Source organism: Lolium perenne, chromosome 7 (genome assembly GCF_019359855.2).
Source record: "Lolium perenne isolate Kyuss_39 chromosome 7, Kyuss_2.0, whole genome shotgun sequence".
Lineage (NCBI taxonomy): Eukaryota > Viridiplantae > Streptophyta > Magnoliopsida > Poales > Poaceae > Lolium > Lolium perenne.
The window spans coordinates 78,374,614-78,392,496 of record NC_067250.2 but is presented as its reverse complement, the minus strand read 5'-3'; the positions used below and the strand labels follow the sequence as shown (position 1 = coordinate 78,392,496).

Genomic DNA, 17,883 nt, shown 5'->3' with positions numbered 1-17,883 from the left:
GAGGAAGGGGTGGTTCCGGCCGCCGCCGGCGAACGGCCGGAGAGCGTACGTGACTCGCCAACTCGAGACGGAGGACGACGACTCCATCCATCCCGTCTGGATCGATCTAATCACGAGTCTTGTAATTTCTCACTGTATTTAGCTCTCCAGCAAAATCCTTTTGCTTCTCCGGTTCTGTTCATACGCAGTCCAGCTCCGGCCATGGATTGTCCGTGGTGGACGTCTCATGTGCTCTTAGGAAACATAACAGGAATAGAAATACAAGTCTTTTTACATGGGCTGCGTACAAGATTTTCCTGCATCGCCAGCAACATATGAACTGTGCGTCCTCCAAGGTCTGGCCCGAGGGTGTTTTAAGAACCGGTTCGTGCAATAACGCTACTTAGTCACACAATTAGGGTCTGTTTGTTTGGGCTGCAGCTTTTGAGAAGCAGTTGTAGCTGTTGAGCTGTGGAAAAGCAGCTGTGAGAAGCAGAGATTTGATGTTTGGCAGAAGTGTTGTTAATAGCTGCTGGAGCTGTGATGAATGATGAAATCTCTGAAATGCCCCTGAATTCTGAAGAAGTTGTATAAATGCCGATTTGACACGGATTAACTATTTCCGACTATTTTACGATACTTGTTCATATTAAATATAAAACATTACATATATTCAAGATAATACGAGAGTATTGTGACATATATATTACAAGACACGACTCATCAACCCAAAAGAGCAACACGTTTTTCACTTCTTCACATGTACCCAAAAGAGATAGAAGTGTTCTAATGTCTAGACACCTCCACTTGCTGCGAACAAAGCATTAGCTATGTTGTCACGAGTGTTGTTCATGGTAACGTGATCCCCTCCTAAATTGTCGCCTACATTGCCTCCGGATGTGGAACTAACATGCCCCGGAGGCATGTAGTTCTCATCAATATCGCATCTATAGAAGTGTAGATCAAACAATTGACTATCACGAATGAAGTTATGGAGTGCTAGACATGCAATGATAATCTTTGTCTGCTTCTCTATTGGATAACTTGATATACCATGTAAAATACGCCATTTCTGCTTCAATACCCCAAATGCTCTCTCAATAGCATTTCGAAGAGATGAATGAGCATGGTTGAATATTTCTTGCTTCCCAGATGGCGGTCCAGCTAGTCGAAACTCGGGTAGATGGTACTTGGTTCCTGTATATGGTGAAAGATAACCATCTTGATTGGGATAACCCGAATCAACTAGATAGTATCTTCCTGAATGACACACAAGTTAGTGCTAGCATATATGACACCAATATGACGTAATGAAGAGTGCACAAGCCAAACATATACCTGGAGGAGGATGAGGAAAATTTGCTTCAAACTTAAGCAAGGTATCTTTGAATATCCTTGTGTCATGTACGGAACCTGGCCATCCGGCAACAATGGAGGTAAACCTCAAGTCAAAATCACAAACAGCCATAACATTCTGTGTTGGATATCCAAGGCGACCAACATGGTTGACTATATCAACCGCTGGCACAATAACTGGTATGTGTGTCCCATCAATTGCACCAATTGCACCATTGAAATGAGGTGTGAATCTAGAATCCCGTAGCCTCTCATGCACTATTGGGAACTGTGGATCAATAGGCTTGATGATATCTCCCGCTAACTGATTCACACAATATAGAACCTCCGCAAACTTCCTATTGATTGTCTCCCTGGATCTCTTGAATCGGTTTTGAACTTGAGTCACGGATTGTGGACTACCAAGAGTCCACAGAAACATTCCAACTGCCTCCTCGGAACACATGCGGTTTGACCCCTTGAGACCATATTTTTGAACCAAAGTGTCATGCAAAGAATCAAAACATGGCCTATGCATCCTAAACATGTCATAACAATCCTTCGAGCTGCCCAAGTTATCAAATACCCATTGTTGTCCGGTGCATCTTGGTTCTACCCTCTTTTTCTTTGTAAGATGCTTCTCGGAATGTTCAAGAACTTGGTACATCACTTGTGCATTCCGTAGCCGCCGACGCCTTCTTGATTCCATAAGTGCGGACTCGATGCCATCATCGCTGTCACTTTCATCACTACTCTGACTTGTGCTCATCTAAAAACAACAAGCAACAACATATGTGAGAAAATAGCACTTTATATGAACAAAACAACAACATATATGAGTAAACAGCAACATGTACCAACAAAACAGCACCATATATGAGTAAACAGCAACATGTACCAACAAAACAGCACCATATATGAATAAACAGCAACATGTACCACCAAAACAACACCATATATGAATAAACAGCAACATGTACCAACAAAACAGCACCATATATGAATAAACAGCAACATGTACCACCAAAACAGCACCATATACCACCAAAACAGCACCAATATAGCACCAAAACAGCACCATATAGCACCAAAACAGCACCAATTCCATACATAAAAGGATGTTCCAAGTCTTGGGTACATAAAAGTAGTAACAACAAGGTAGCATAAGGATACATTTTTAGATGGACATAGATGTAAATAAAGTAGCTCTAGTTTCTCTTCCTATCCTCATATTGCATCTTCAACCAACGAAGCCGGCCCTCCTTAGTTTTCATGGTATAGAAGAAAGCTCGATTTTCAAGTTTGCCAAATATTTTAGTTGCTATGTAATGCTCAACACTACCCTCAACGGCTCCACATTCCACAACTTCTTTCATTATGGCTTCAATGTCTTGAACTACTTGGGTGGAAGATGATGTCCCACGATCTTCATTAATGCAATGATCAACAAAACGCTTGAATTCTAATTGCATGGGATTCTTCTTTTTCTTCCCCGGGCTACATGCAATCCTAGCAGCCCCACGCTTTCTATTCACACTCGGAGGTGTTGGTGCCGAGCCTTCATCATCGGCTACAAGGTCAACCAAATCAGCGGGAATTTCTCTTGGCACTCCCGGCATTACCGCCGAAGTCCCATCAACATGGGCACCCATGCTTGATATAATGATTTGGTTGAATCCCATTTATTTTTGAATTGTGGTTTTGTGTAGTTTCTCCCTGTCCTAGTACCAAATTCTCTAGCTAGATTCTTGTACCCCTCTGGACTAAAGGAAAGCAGTAGGCCTATTGCCTGCCTTTTTTTGTTTCATGCAGATTTCACAAAATATTGTGGTAGACATTGCATCCCAAATTGCCTTAGGTGCCTTATCTTGATCCATCTAAATACATAAACATTGCATCAACTCACAGCACTAGAATTAATCTTATCTATGTGCAAAAATCACAGAATACAACAATTAGGCAGTACACAATATATAGCAATTAGGCAGTCCACAAGGTCACAGAATATGCCCACAGATTACAAATGTTCCAACTCATATCACTTCAATTAGGCAGTACACAATATCACAACAAATTATCACACCATTTGCATCAATTGAAAGCAATCCATACAGAGGGAAATGCCTCACCTTGCCGCTTGGAGAGGAAGCTGGCCGGCCGAGCTCAGGGAGGAACGGGGCGGGCCGAGCTCAGGGAGGAACGGGGCGGGCCGAGCTGGAGGAGGACGCCGGCCACGCAGACGAGGAAGGGGACGGGCCGAGCTGGAGGAGTACGGCGGCGCCTCGACGGACGGGGATGGCCCGAGCTGGAGGAGGACGACGGCGGGCGGCGGGCAGCGACGGCGGGCGGCGGCGCGGAACGACGACGGCGCGCGGCGCGGAACGGCGACGGCGGGCGGCGCCAACCCTAACCCTACCCGGGAACGGGGGAGAAGGAAAATGGAGAAGGGGGCTGTCGGTCTGGAGGAGGACGGGGCGGGGCACTTTGGGTCTGTCTCGCTCGGGAAGCGCAGAAAGCTCGGGAAGCAGCCCACGCGGTGCTTCCGCGTTTCAAGTCTATTTTCTCACAGCGCTTCCTAAAATCACTTCTCAATCTCTAGCTGTTTGTTTGGGCTGCAGCTTTTGGGCTCTAAAAGCCCCAAAAGCTGAAGTGGAAGCCCAAACAAACGCAGCCTTAAACGGGTCGAAAATTGCTGGACAGATGCAAGGCAAGGAAGGACCAGAAAAGTAACGCGCCCCTATACTCTCGTTGGTAATAGGGATTGCGTGCACACCGTCAAGTGGCTGGAGCTGTTCACGTCGATGTTTTCACGTATGCAAAAAGTAATGGCGGTGCGGCTCAGATGGATGATCAACAGGGATTCACTGATGCGTGCGCACGTTCAAGTGGTTGGAGCTGTTCGCGTCGACGTTTTCACGTATGCAAAAAGTAATGGCGTTGCGGCTCTGATGGATGATCCACAGGCATTCATGATGGTTTATGCTGCTCATCTCAGTGCTTGCGTCTTTTTTTGCTTACGAACCAAACTGGTTACTGCCAATTCCTAAAAGTGTTATCCAATTGCAACGCCTTCATGCTCTCGTAAAAGTAGTACCTGCTGATCTATTAATTGGAACCTAATGCCGGATGGTGGGTACTTTTCGAAGTCAACATATAAGGCATAAATTTTTGGAGCCACGGCTACGACCATGAATAGGTTGGTTTAGAAGACTTGGGCATGCCGAAGATCAAGTTTTTGCGTGGTTAGCTACACGCAATAAGCTTTAGACCGCCAACCACCTAGAGAAAAGAGGTTGGAACAGTTGTGATCTTTGCCCACTTTGCAAGCAAGCTCAAGAGACGATGGACACCTTTTCTCCCATTACCAGTTCAACAAGAGGCTTTTTGTTTGGGCAAAGATTGGCTTGGGCTTCCCTCCATCCGAACGCAAGTGTGCACTGGCGAAGCTTAGTTGGGGCCGAACAGGGCCACGGCCCGCCCATGTTTTTGGCCAAAAAACATTTTACTAGTACCCATCACAGGTGCAGCCCACCAGAACGCTCTCAAGCATGTACGTTACGTTACCAGGCTGCAGGGAACCTGCCGGAGGTCCATCAGCCGATGTCGTGGCCATCTATAGAAATTGATCCCGCATCCAATTTTCCTACCTAGGTTCTTCTCTTTCTTTCCCCAAAATTTCTTCCGGTAGCAATTACCAATTTTGTACTCGCATGGATCGCATATTGGATTGTTCAAAAAAAAAGTGTTTTCAGTTTCGCAAATTGCAACAGTCATGGAGAAAGCCACTCAGAGAACAATCAATTCTGTCTTGAAAAGAAAAAGATATGAGAGAAGTGAAACTGAATAACCAGAAAATGATCATTATCTCTTGCTTGAAGTGGAACAGTAGCAACATGTAATTCTATCTTTTCCCAAATTTTTGGTTAGGACATCTCCAACGAGGGGATACAAATGGACGTTTTGGTCCGTTTGCATCTGCGCGGATAAAAAAACCATCTCCAACGGCCTGATGCAAAATGACCGCAGCGTCCGTCCAAACACAAACGCGGCCCAAATTTTCTCCACATCCGTTTTGACCTGCTTAGCCCCTCGCTCCTCATTTCATGAATGTAGACCCATGTGCTGGCCACTCCTGGCCACCCAAAAAAAAAAATTTCTCTTTTCTGCCTAATTAATGCATGGCAAGACCATTGCGGAGTCAAAAATATGTCTCACGGGTACGTGTGACCAATTTTCGTGTCCGTGCCCGACGCAAACAGACACAAATCGTGTTCAAAATGCATCGGGCCGCTGGTGATCCCCTTAGCAATTTGATAACATGAAGGATTTTTTTTTGACAGCCCACTCTCCTGTTTTGCAAATTTCAACAGCGATGGGTACAACTATTTTTTTAGTAATAGCCAATGTCTAAGGTATGGTTTGGAACGAAAAAAAATGATCTCTTTTAGCCTAGCCCGCCCATGAATTTCTTTCAAGCTCCGCCACTGCAAGTGTGGACATCCGACCTCACCGTCAAGTCATTGTGGACAGCAGAAAAATATGGCCTCTATCACCATGCTCATAAGTTGGAGGGTCTGGAAGGAGCGAAATGGAACAGTCTTCAATTACAAAATCGAGATTAGGCTATGGGTGGGCACGGGGGAAAAGCATTTTTTTACGAGCTTAGACTATGGGGGCAAAGCATTTGGGTCATGTAATTTTGGAAGAGTAATCCCTTTTGTTTCTCTCTGGACCTTGGCCCTTGTAACTTGTCATGTCATGACACTCCTTATTTAATGAATGGAGGCAAATCTTTTGCGTCCACGTTTCATTTTTTTTTGTTCTCGTAATAATTTGACTAACCGACTACTACCAAGTCAATGTGGAGGTTCGTTTTGCAGATCATACCTGCAGATTCCGCAGACAATTACATCACCTAAACCAATATTGTAGGTGGCTATCAACATAGTTGCTCCCATGGGCAGAGCTTCGTGGAGGCGAAAGTGGGCTGCTGCCCCCTTTCCAAAATGCATTTTCCTTTTACTGGGTTTTCTAAGTCAACCCATCATTAGCCCATCAGAAGACACATCCTAATTTCACATTTTCCCCCAGTTCGACCAGTCTGTGGTTCAACCACAGAAGCGAATAGGAAATTGCGAACAGAGACCAGGTCCACCGAGCTTCCCCAATGGCTAGGTCTCCCGTGGATCCCCCTCCTCGCCTTGGTCCTCCTTCTTGGTGCCACGCCGTCGTGATCAAACATTGTGGGAGGCTGCTTCGCTGGCCTGACGCCTACCTGCAGGCTGCAGCCACGCCACCGGTCAGCCGTGAGATGACAACTCTCAGGCTAGGTAGTACATTTAAATTCTATTTTATTTTGTCAAGAATCGGAATGCACTGGTAGTTAGAAGCACATTACTCCAGTGAATTGCTCAACTGATGCCTTCTTTCTTTTATTTAGGTTCAGCATGTAGGTTGCAATGGGGAAACAATAGACGAAAGTATTTTTTGAAAAGAGAACGAGATGAAGAAGTGTCGAACTTGAACATACATCAAGATTTAACTGCCAATTTCAAAGCCAAGAAGAACAAAAGAGCATTACTCTGACTATTTATTGGTCATAATTAGTTGTCTTTTGGTCATTATATTCTTCCCTTTCTTTTGTAGATCAATCAAAAATTACTTGTCCATAATGTCCAGATATATTTTAACATGTTATATCAGTTGCATTTGTGTGAACAAGATATGTATATATCGTCGTGACATTGCCATCTAGTACTATCTTACTTTTTTTTATGACTTGCCATATTTTTTATGCATGTTTGATGTTTTCCGTGGAATTGGCCCCTCTTGCATTTCGTTCACGCTCCGCCACTGGTAGCTCCTCCTGTCATTTTGTGTGTTGCCCTGCTCGGCAGGTTGCACATTTACTCATTTTCTGTCATCTTTCCTCTCCCGTCCTCTTCTGATTTCTGAAAATCAAGTCGAGGCAAAGAGCCGTAGTTGATGGATGATCCATAGGGATTCACGATGGTTTACGCTGTGATCCTCACATGCATCTATTTGTTTAGGAACCAAACTGAACAATGCAAATTCGTAAAAAGTATCTGATGACTTGGAGTACTTCTACTGGAGTTCCAAGGGAAGTGGATTTGAGGAGAGAAAATCATGTTATAAGATGGGCCTACTTTGTGATGGGTTCGTTTGGAGCATGTCCAGCTCAGTTCGAGTTAGCTCACAGCTTGTTTGAGTTGGGAGCTAGGGATTGGACCTTCTTACTTATTTAGGTGGGCCACTGGGTTGTCCATGTTGGATTCTCCCGCTGATAGAGGCTTCATCAACATGAAGTTATGTGGGCCACTAAACTCGGCTGGCTTGCCTATTTTCTCCTTAATTCTATGTTAGGGCATCTCCAGCGGCGCGACGCATTTCGGACGTCCAAACGGACGCGTCGTGTCCGTTTGCGTCGGGCGAAATGGTCGAAAGTGTCCGGGTGTCCGTTTGCGTCGGGGGTGGCTCCAGTGGCACGACGCATAATTTTTTTCATTCATACGCCATAATTTACATGATAATAAAAAGGACATAAAAAAGCCAGAAATGGGTGCTAAAATAGGCGCTGTCTACTGGTCGTCGTCGCTGACGAGGTCAATCAGCTGCGGCGTCGGCCATGGAAGCGCGTACGCCGGCGGTGGAGGAGGTACCGCCGCACGGGCAGGAGGCTGTGGCCAGGGATCCCACGCTGGAGCAGCAGGCGGAGCGCGGACGTTGGAACGCGTCGGCGTGGCCGGAGGAGTCGCCGGCCTCCCCTGCGCGAGCGCTGACTCGCGGAGCTGGATTGCGAGCCCGTCCCACAAAGCGAGCTCGTTGAGCTCGTCCTGCTCGCTGTTGGCGAGTGCCATGGCAATGGCCTCCTCCTCCGAAATGTCCGGCGGCTGGTTCTCCGGATCCCACGCCGGTCCGCCGTCGTCGTGGTCGTACTGCGGCATGGTCACGTCGCCGTCCTCGTCCTCGTCGCCGTCCTCGTCCGCGTCCTCGTGGTCGTACTCTTCTTCTTCGGCGGCGATCTCGCGCTCGAAGTAGTCTACGTCGGCGAGGTAGGCTGCGCGGCGCCGCGCGTCGAACTCCCACGCCCCGAAGGAAATCCAGTTGTAGGAGTTTAGCGCGTACGTCGGATCCTCCCGCAGATCCGGCGGCAACACCGCGCGGCGGCGCCGCACCTCGTCGCGCCGCTCTCGACCCGAGCGCGGCACGGGGGGGACCGGCACGCGCCGGGAGTTCAGGTAGCAGCCCCCTCCCGGCAAGTTCGTGTCCGGCCATGGTACCGGCCGGTTTTCCTCCCATAGCTGCCGAGCGAGGTCAACGTGGACGTACCGGCCGACCCGTGCTTTCTTGCCGGAACGCGAGCCGCTAGCCTCCTGGTCGTTCTTCGTCTTCCGGAACGGCCAGCATTTCTTCCCCATGGCGTCGGTGTGGTGGTGATAACCCACAAGTATAGGGGATCGCAACAGTCTTCGCGGGAAGTAAAACCCAATTTATTGATTCGACACAAGGGGAGACAAAGAATACTTGAAAGCCTTAACAGCGGAGTTGTCAATTCAGCTGCACCTGGAAACAGACTTGCTCGCAAGAGTTTATCGATAGTAATAGTTTTATAGCGATGGCGAAATAACAAAGAAGAGTAACGAGAGACAGTAGTGATTTTAGTAAACAGCAGGATTAAAATACTGTAGGCACAGGGATGGATGACGGGCGTTGCATGGATGAGAGAAACTCATGTAACAATCAAAGCAGGGCATTTGCAGATAATAATAAAACGGTGTCCAAGTACAAAGCAATCCATAGGCATGTGTTCCGTATATAGTCGTACGTGCTCGTAATGAGAAACTTGCACAACATCTTTTGTCCTACCAGCCGGTGGCAGCCGGGCCTCTAGGGAAACTACTGGATATTAAGGTACTCCTTTTAATAGAGTACCGGAGCAAAGCATTAACACTCCGTGAACACATGTGATCCTCACATCACCGCCATCCCCTCCGGTTGTCCCGATTTCTGTCACTTCGGGGCCTTTGGTTCCGGACAGCGATATGTGTATACAACTTGCAGGTAAGATCATAAAACAATGCATATCATGATGAAACAATAACATGTTCAGATCTGAGATCATGGCACTCGGGCCCTAGTGACAAGCATTAAGCATAACAAGTTGCAACAATATCATCAAAGTACCAATTACGGACACTAGGCACTATGCCCTAACAATCTTATGCTATTACATGACCAATCTCATCCAATCCCTACCACCCCCTTCAGCCTACAGAGGGGGAATTACTCACACATGGATGGGGGAAACATTGCTGGTCGATGGAGAGGCGTCGGTGGTGATGATGGCGATGATCTCCTCCAATTCCCCGTCCTTGCGGAGTGCCAGAACGGAGTTTTTTGTCCCCGAGACGGAGTTTCGCGATGTGGCGGCGTACTGGAAGGTTTCTGGCGACTTCGACTTCTTCCTCGCGTTTTTTTAGATCGAACCCCTTAAGTAGTCCAGAGGGGGGGCGTCGGAGGCCAGCCGAGGGGGCCACACACTAGGGCGGCGCGCCCCCCCTAGGCCGCGCCGGCCTGGTGTGTGGGGCCCTCGGGCCTCCACCTGGCTTGCCCTTCTGGCTCCCTGAGTCTTCTGGTAAAATAGGCCCTTTGGTATAAATTCCGAGGATTTTCCCGAAAGTTGAATTTCTGCGCAAAAAACAAGACACCAGAGCCATTCTGCTGAAAACAGCGTTAGTCCATGTTAGTTGTATCCAAAATACACAAATTAGAGGCAAAACAATAGCAAAAGTGTTCGGAAAAGTAGATACGTTTTGGACGTATCAACTCCCCCAAGCTTAGCTTATTGCTTGTCCTCAAGCAATTCAGTTAACAACTGAGTGCGATAAAAGAACTTTCACGAACACATTTGTTCATATGATGTAAATATTCTCATGATATGGACAAGTACTTAGGCAATTCATAATAAGATACATGCAAATAAGATCATCTAATAGCTATGTCAATCATGGAAAGGTACCAACAATTAATAATAAGCATCATGAATCATGTCTATAAGCAGGATTGCAATGTTCATAAAAGGGTATGATAAAGTGGTATCTCGCTTGCCCGAATTTGAACAGCAAAACATAAATGCCCAGGCACCTCTGAGGTTCATAGAAAGACTAGAAATAGAGATTGTCAAAGATAAAAGCATCAAAGTTATACCACAGTCAATCATATTTTGGGACAAGCATATTACACTAAGAATGACAGTTGTGCTCTCAAGAAAGTGCTCGAAGAAAGGATGGAGTGATGCGCGTGGTTGACGTGTTGTCTTTCCGTTCGACGCGCGTCCGTTGGGAACCCCAAGAGGAAGGTGTGATGCGCACAGCGGCAAGTTTCCCTCAGTAAGAAACCAAGGTTTATCGAACCAGTAGGAGTCAAGAAGCACGTGAAGGTTGATGGCGGCGAGATGTAGTGTGGCGCAACACCAGGTATTCCGGCGCCAACGTGGAACCTGCACAACACAAACCAAGTACTTTGCCCCAACGAAACAGCGAGGTTGTCAATCTCACCGGCTTGCTGTAACAAAGGATTAGATGTATAGTGTGGAAGATGGTTGTTTGCAGAAAACAGTAGAACAATTGCAGTAGATTGTATTTCGGTATAGAGAATTGGACCGGGGTCCACAGTTCACTAGAGGTGTCTCTTCCATAAGATAAATAGCATGTTGGGTGAACAAATTACAGTTGGGCAATTGACAAATAGAGAGGGCATGACCATGCACATACATATTATGATGAGTATTGTGAGATTTAATTGGGCATTACGACAAAGTACATAGACCGCTATCCAGCATGCATCTATGCCTAAAAAGTCCACCTTCAGGTTATCATCCGAACCCCTTCTAGTATTAAGTTGCTAACAACAGACAATTGCATTAAGTATTGCGCGTAATGTAATCAATAACTACATCCTCGGACATAGCATCAATGTTTTATCCCTAGTGGCAACAACACATCCATAACCTTAGAGGTTTCTGTCACTCCCCCAGATTCACGGAGACATGAACCCACTATCGAGCATAAATACCCCCTCTTGGAGTTACTAGCAAAAACTTGGCCAGAGCCACGACTAAAACCGGAGAGCATGCAAGATCATAAACAACACATAGATATAAATTGATAATCAACATAACATAGTATTCTCTATTCATCGGATCCCAACAAACACAACATATAGCATTACAGATAGATGATCTTGATCATGTTCGGCAGCTCACAAGACCCGACAATGAAGCATAATGGGGAGAAGACAACCATCTAGCTACTGCTATGGACCCATAGTCCAGGGGTGAACTACTCACTCATCACTCCGGAGGCGACCATGGCGGCGTAGAGTCCTCCGGGAGATGAATCCCCTCTCCGGCAGGGTGCCGGAGGCGATCTCCTGAATCCCCCGAGATGGGATTGGCGGCGGCGGCGTCTCTGGAAGGTTTTCCGTATCGTGGCTCTCGGTACTGGGGGTTTCGTGACGAAGGCTATTTGTAGGCGTAAGGGCAGGTCAAGGGGCGTCGCGAGGGGCCCAGGAGACAGGCCGGCGCGGCCAAGGCTTGGGCCGCGCCGCCCTACCTCCTGGCCACCTCGTGGCCCCACTTCGTTGACTCTTCGGTCTTCTGGAAGCTTCGTGTGAAAATAGGCCCCTGGGCGTTGATTTCGTCCAATTTCGAGAATATTTCCTTACTAGGATTTCTGAAACCAAAAAAAATAGAAAACAACAAGCGGCTCTTCGGCATCTTGTTAATAGGTTAGTTCCAGAAAATGCATAAATATGATGTAAAGTATGCATAAAACATGTAGATATCATCAATAATGTGGCATGGAACATAAGAAATTATCGATACGTCGGAGACGTATCAGCATCCCCAAGCTTAGTTTCTGCTCGTCCCGAGCAGGTAAACGATAACAAAGATAATTTCTGGAGTGACATGCCATCATAACCTTGATCATACTATTGTAAAGCATATGAGCTGAGATCAAATCATTCAAAGCAAATATCTATATTGATATAAGAGATGATAATGCAAGAGTTAGACAAGCTAGAAGTTTTCATGAACTATTGCTTTAAAGACATGCAACCGTACAAAGTTCATTAAAGATGTATTAAGTATTCAGCATAGAAGTTCTATCCTTCATTCCAAGCATCAAGTAAATTTTCACAACATAAGAAGGATTCAGTCAAGTAAACATAAACATGAACGTCATGAATCAACTGTTTCGAAGTCTACTCAACCGGTGAGCGCAAGCATTTGGTATTAGCACCAGGATGTTACGGCATAAAGAACGTTAATGGGGGTTTGGAAGGCCAAATGGAAGAAAGGCTTGCAAAGCTGTAAATGACCATTAGACAAGAGGAAGCCTTATGATCGAAGCTATGCAAGGAGTAGTGATTGCCATGCAACGGATGCACATAGAGCTATATGTGTATGAAAGCTCTCCAATGGAACTAGTGGGGGTGCATCCAACTTGGTTGCTCACGAAGACCTAGAGCTCTTTTGAGGAGGCTCATCATTGAAATATACAACCCAAGTTCTATAGTGTAAATTCCCCACATAGTTATACTAGTAAAACATGAAAACTCTCTCATATGAATGTAGGTGCTAAACATGAGCACAAATGATGACTATGAATAATGCGGGTGCTAAAACATGAGCACAAGTGTGGATAAAAGATAGTAATGCTGCCCCCTTTTTCTTTATTCTTTTTTTTTCTTTTTCTTTTTTTTCCTTTTTTTCTTTCTTTTCATTTTTTTCTTTCTCTCTTTTTTTTTCTTTTTGATGGCGTCCACGGCTCTTTTCATTTTTAGGGGCAACATCCTAATATGACAATACACTTCTTAGTACAAATAACTCATAATGAATGAAACATGATGTATGAAACTGTATGCCTCTCCCAATGTAGCAGGATGCGCAATGATCTAGCGTAACATGGGTAAACCACACATTGGCTGTATATGATCATGCAAAGCAATATATAAATAATAAATGACAACATGGCATGTAATATAAAATGGATGTTGCATGGCAATATATCTCGGAACAGCTATGGAAATGCTGTGGTAGGTAGGTATGGTGGCTGTTTTGAGGAGATGTATGGGCTTATGTGTAGGAGAACAAGAGAAAGTTCCCCCACGGGTTTGGATGTACCGGCGAAGTATGCACAATTCTCAATGTGAGAAAAAGGCAATGCACAGTACCGAAGAGGCTAGCAAATTTGGATGGTGGAAGTGCCAAAAACCGTAGCTTAACATTAGTCAAAAAGAACTCACAAGCTTATTGCAAACAACTAGCAGGTTCATCATTAAGAGCATGATTAAAATTTACTCCAAGGAGGGCCGTTCACGGTGGCACAAGTACCCCGCTAGCTCCCTCGACCTTCAGCACAACTTAGTTATTACGATGAACTCTCAGACATGGAAAGCTATCAAGTCCAACTACGCCTTCAACTATTTAAATAGAGTTTGTAGTACGGCACAAGCTTAAATACAACAATCCACTACTAATTTTAACTTATTTATCCAGCAAGCCTTACCATCTAAATACCTCAAAACATTTGCAAAGAATCAAGTTATCAAAGCTCAATGTTCTACAAGTATTTTATTATACACTACCACATGCAACATTTCCCGTTTCCAACCATACAACAATTTAACGAAGAAGAAACTTCGCCATGAAACTATGAGTAAAGCCTAAGGACATACTTGTCCATATGCAACAGCGGAGCGTGTCTCTCTCCCACACAATGAATGCTAGGATCCATTTTATTCAAACAAAACAAAAACAGAAACAAACAGACGCTCCAAGCAAAGCACATAAGATGTGACGGAATAAAAATATAGTTTCAGGGGAGGAACCTGATAATGTTGTCGATGAAGAAGGGGATGCCTTGGGCATCCCCAAGCTTAGACGCTTGAGTCTTCTTGATATATGCAGGGGTGAACCACCGGGGCATCCCCAAGCTTAGAGCTTTCACTCTCCTTGATCATGTTGTATCATCTCCCTCTCTTGATCCTTGAAAACTTCCTCCACACCAAACTCAAAGTAACTCATTAGAGGTTTAGTGCACAATCAAAATATACATGTTCAGAGGTGACATAATCATTCTTAACACTTCTGGACATTGCACAAAGCTACTGAAAGTCAATGGAATCGAAATATCCATCGAACATATCAAAACAGGCGATGCGAAATAAAAGGCAGAATCTGTCAAAACAGAAGAGTTCGTAAAGCTGAATTTTATTGAGGCACCAGACTTGCTCAAATGAAAATGCTCAAATTGAATGAAAGTTGCGTACATATCTGAGGATCACTCACGTAAATTGGCATAATTTTCTGAGTTACCTACAGAGAATTTTGCCCAGATTCGTGACAGCAAAGAAATCTGTTTCTGCGCAGTAATCCAAATCTAGTATGGACCTTACTATCAACGACTTTACTTGGCACAACAATGCACAAAACTAAGATAAGGAGAGGTTGCTACAGTAGTAAACAACTTCCAAGACTCAAAATAAAAACAAAGTGTTGTAGTAAAAACATGGGTTGTCTCCCATAAGCGCTTTTCTTTAACGCCTTTCAGCTAGGCGCAGAAAGTGTATATCAAGTATTATCAAGAGACGAAGTGTCAACATCATAATTTGTTCTAATAATAGAATCAAAAGGTAACTTCATTCTGTTTCTAGGGAAGTGTTCCATACCTTTCTTGAGAGGAAATTGATATTTAATATTACCTTCCTTCATATCAATGATAGCACCAACAGTTCGAAGAAAAGGTCTTCCCAATATAATGGGACAAGATGCATTGCATTCAATATCCAAGACAACAAAATCAACGGGGACAAGGTTATTGTTAACGGTAATGCGAACATTATCAACTTTCCCCAAAGGTTTCTTTGTAGAATGATCAGCAAGATTAACATCCAAATAACAATTTTTCAATGGTGGCAAGTTAAGCATATTATAGATTTTCTTAGGCATAACGGAAATACTTGAACCAAGATCACATAAAGCATTACAATCAAAGTCATTGACCTTCATCTTAATGATGGGCTCCCAACCATCCTCTAGCTTCCTAGGAATAGAAGTTTCGCGTTCTAGTTTCTCTTCTCTAGCTTTTATGAGAGCATTTGTAATATGTTTCGTGAAAGCCAAATTTATAGCACTAGCATTAGGACTCTTAGCAAGTTTTTGTAAGAACTTTATAACTTCAGAGATGTGGCAATCATCAAAATCCAAACCATTATAATCTAAAGCAATGGGATCATCATCCCCAATGTTGGAAAAAATTTCAGCAGTTTTATCACGAGTGATTTCAGCGATTTTAGCTGTTTCAGGCAGTTTCTCGCGCTTTGCATTTGAAGTGGAAACATTGCTAACACCAATTCTTTTATTATTAATAGTAGGAGGTGCAGCAACATGTGTAGCATTAGCATTACTAGTGGTGGTAATAGTCCAAACTTTAGCTATATTATCTTCTTTTTCATTTTCTTCTCTTTCCCACCTAGCACGCAATTCGGCCATCAATCTTATATTCTCATTAATTCTAACTTGGATGGCATTTGCTGTAGTAACAATCTTATTATTATGATTTTCATGAGGCATAACTTTCGATTTCAAAAGATCAACATCAGCAGCAAGACTATCGACTTTAGAAGCAAGTATATCAATTTTCCCAAGCTTTTCTTCAACAGATTTGTTGAAAGCAGTTTATGTACTAATAAATTCTTTAAGCATAGCTTCAAGTCTAGGGGGTGTGTTCCCATTATTGTTGTAAGAATTCCCATAAGAATTACCATAGCCGTTGCCATTATTATAAGGATATGGCCTATAGTTGTTACTAGAATTGTTCCGGTAAGCATTGTTGTTGAAATTATTATTTTTAATGAAGTTTACATCAACATGTTCTTCTTGTGCAACCAATGAAGCTAACGGAACATTATTAGGATCAACATTTGTCCTATCATTCACAAGCATAGACATAATAGCATCAATCTTATCACTCAAGGAAGAGGTTTCTTCGACAGAATTTACCTTCTTACCTTGTGGAGCTCTTTCCGTGTGCCATTCAGAGTAATTAATCATCATATTATCAAGAAACTTTGTTGCTTCACCAAGAGTGATGGACATAAAGGTACCTCCAGCAGCTGAATCCAATAGGTTCCGCGAAGAAAAATTCAGTCCTGCATAAAAGGTTTGGATGATCATCCAAGTAGTCAGTCCATGGGTTGGGCAATTTTTAACCAAAGATTTCATTCTTTCCCATGCTTGTGCAACATGCTCAGTATCCAATTGTTTAAAATTCATTATGCTACTCCTCAAAGATATAATTTTAGCAGGGGGATAATATCTACCAATAAAAGCATCCTTGCATTTAGTCCATGAATCAATACTATTCTTAGGCAGAGATAGCAACCAATCTTTAGCTCTTCCTCTTAATGAGAAAGGGAACAATTTTAATTTTATAATGTCACCATCTACATCTTTATACTTTTGCATTTCACAAAGTTCAACAAAATTATTGAGATGGGCAGCAGCGTCATCAGAACTAACACCAGAAAATTGCTCTCGCATAACAAGATTCAGTAAAGCAGATTTAATTTCAAAGAATTCTGCTGTAGTAGCAGGTGGAGCAATAGGTGTACATAAGAAATCATTATTATTTGTGGTTGTGAAGTCACATAACTTAGTATTTTCAGGAGTGCCCATTTTAGCAATAGTAAATAAAGCAAACTAGATAAAGTAAATGCAAGTAACTAATTTTTTTGTGTTTTTGATATAGAGTGCAAGACAGTAAATAAAGTAAAACTAGCAACTAATTTTTTTGTATTTTGTTTTAGTGCATCAAACAAAGTAGTAAATAAAATAAAGCAAGACAAAAACAAAGTAAAGAGATTGCGATGTGGAGACTCCCCTTGCAGCGTGTCTTGATCTCCCCGGCAACGGCGCCAGAAATTTGCTTGATGCGCGTGGTTGACGTGTTGTCTTTCCGTTCGACACGCGTCCGTTGGGAACCCCAAGAGGAAGGTGTGATGCGCACAGCGGCAAGTTTCCCTCAGTAAGAAACCAAGGTTTATCGAACCAGTAGGAGTCAAGAAGCACGTGAAGGTTGATGGCGGCGAGATGTAGTGCGGCGCAATACCAGGGATTCCGGCGCCAACGTGGAACCTGCACAACACAAACCAAGTACTTTGCCCCAACGAAACAGCGAGGTTGTCAATCTCACCGGCTTTCTGTAACAAAGGATTAGATGTATAGTGTGGAAGATGATTATTTGCAGAAAACAGTAGAACAATTGCAGTAGATTGTATTTCAGTATAGAGAATTGGACCGGGGTCCACAGTTCACTAGAGGTGTCTCTCCCATAAGATAAATAGCATGTTGGGTGAACAAATTACAGTTGGGCAATTGACAAATAGAGAGGGCATGACCATGCACATACATATTATGATGAGTATTGTGAGATTTAATTGGGCATTACGACAAAGTACATAGACCGCTATCCAGCATGCATC

General features: G+C 44.0%; 1 protein-coding gene across 1 annotated transcript; it reads right to left on the bottom strand.

The window, feature by feature from the left end:
• Positions 1 to 644: 644 nt before the first annotated feature.
• LOC127316942 (protein ALP1-like) lies at positions 645 to 3,639 on the bottom strand. Its single transcript, XM_051347423.2, has 3 exons — positions 3,444 to 3,639; positions 1,318 to 2,083; positions 645 to 1,239 (listed from the first exon to the last, which is right to left on the bottom strand). The coding sequence occupies exons 2-3, from the start codon at positions 2,081 to 2,083 to the stop codon at positions 773 to 775; spliced, it is 1,233 nt and encodes a 410-aa protein (XP_051203383.1). The 5' UTR covers positions 3,444 to 3,639; the 3' UTR covers positions 645 to 772.
• Between the last annotated feature and the right edge of the window lie 14,244 nt (positions 3,640 to 17,883).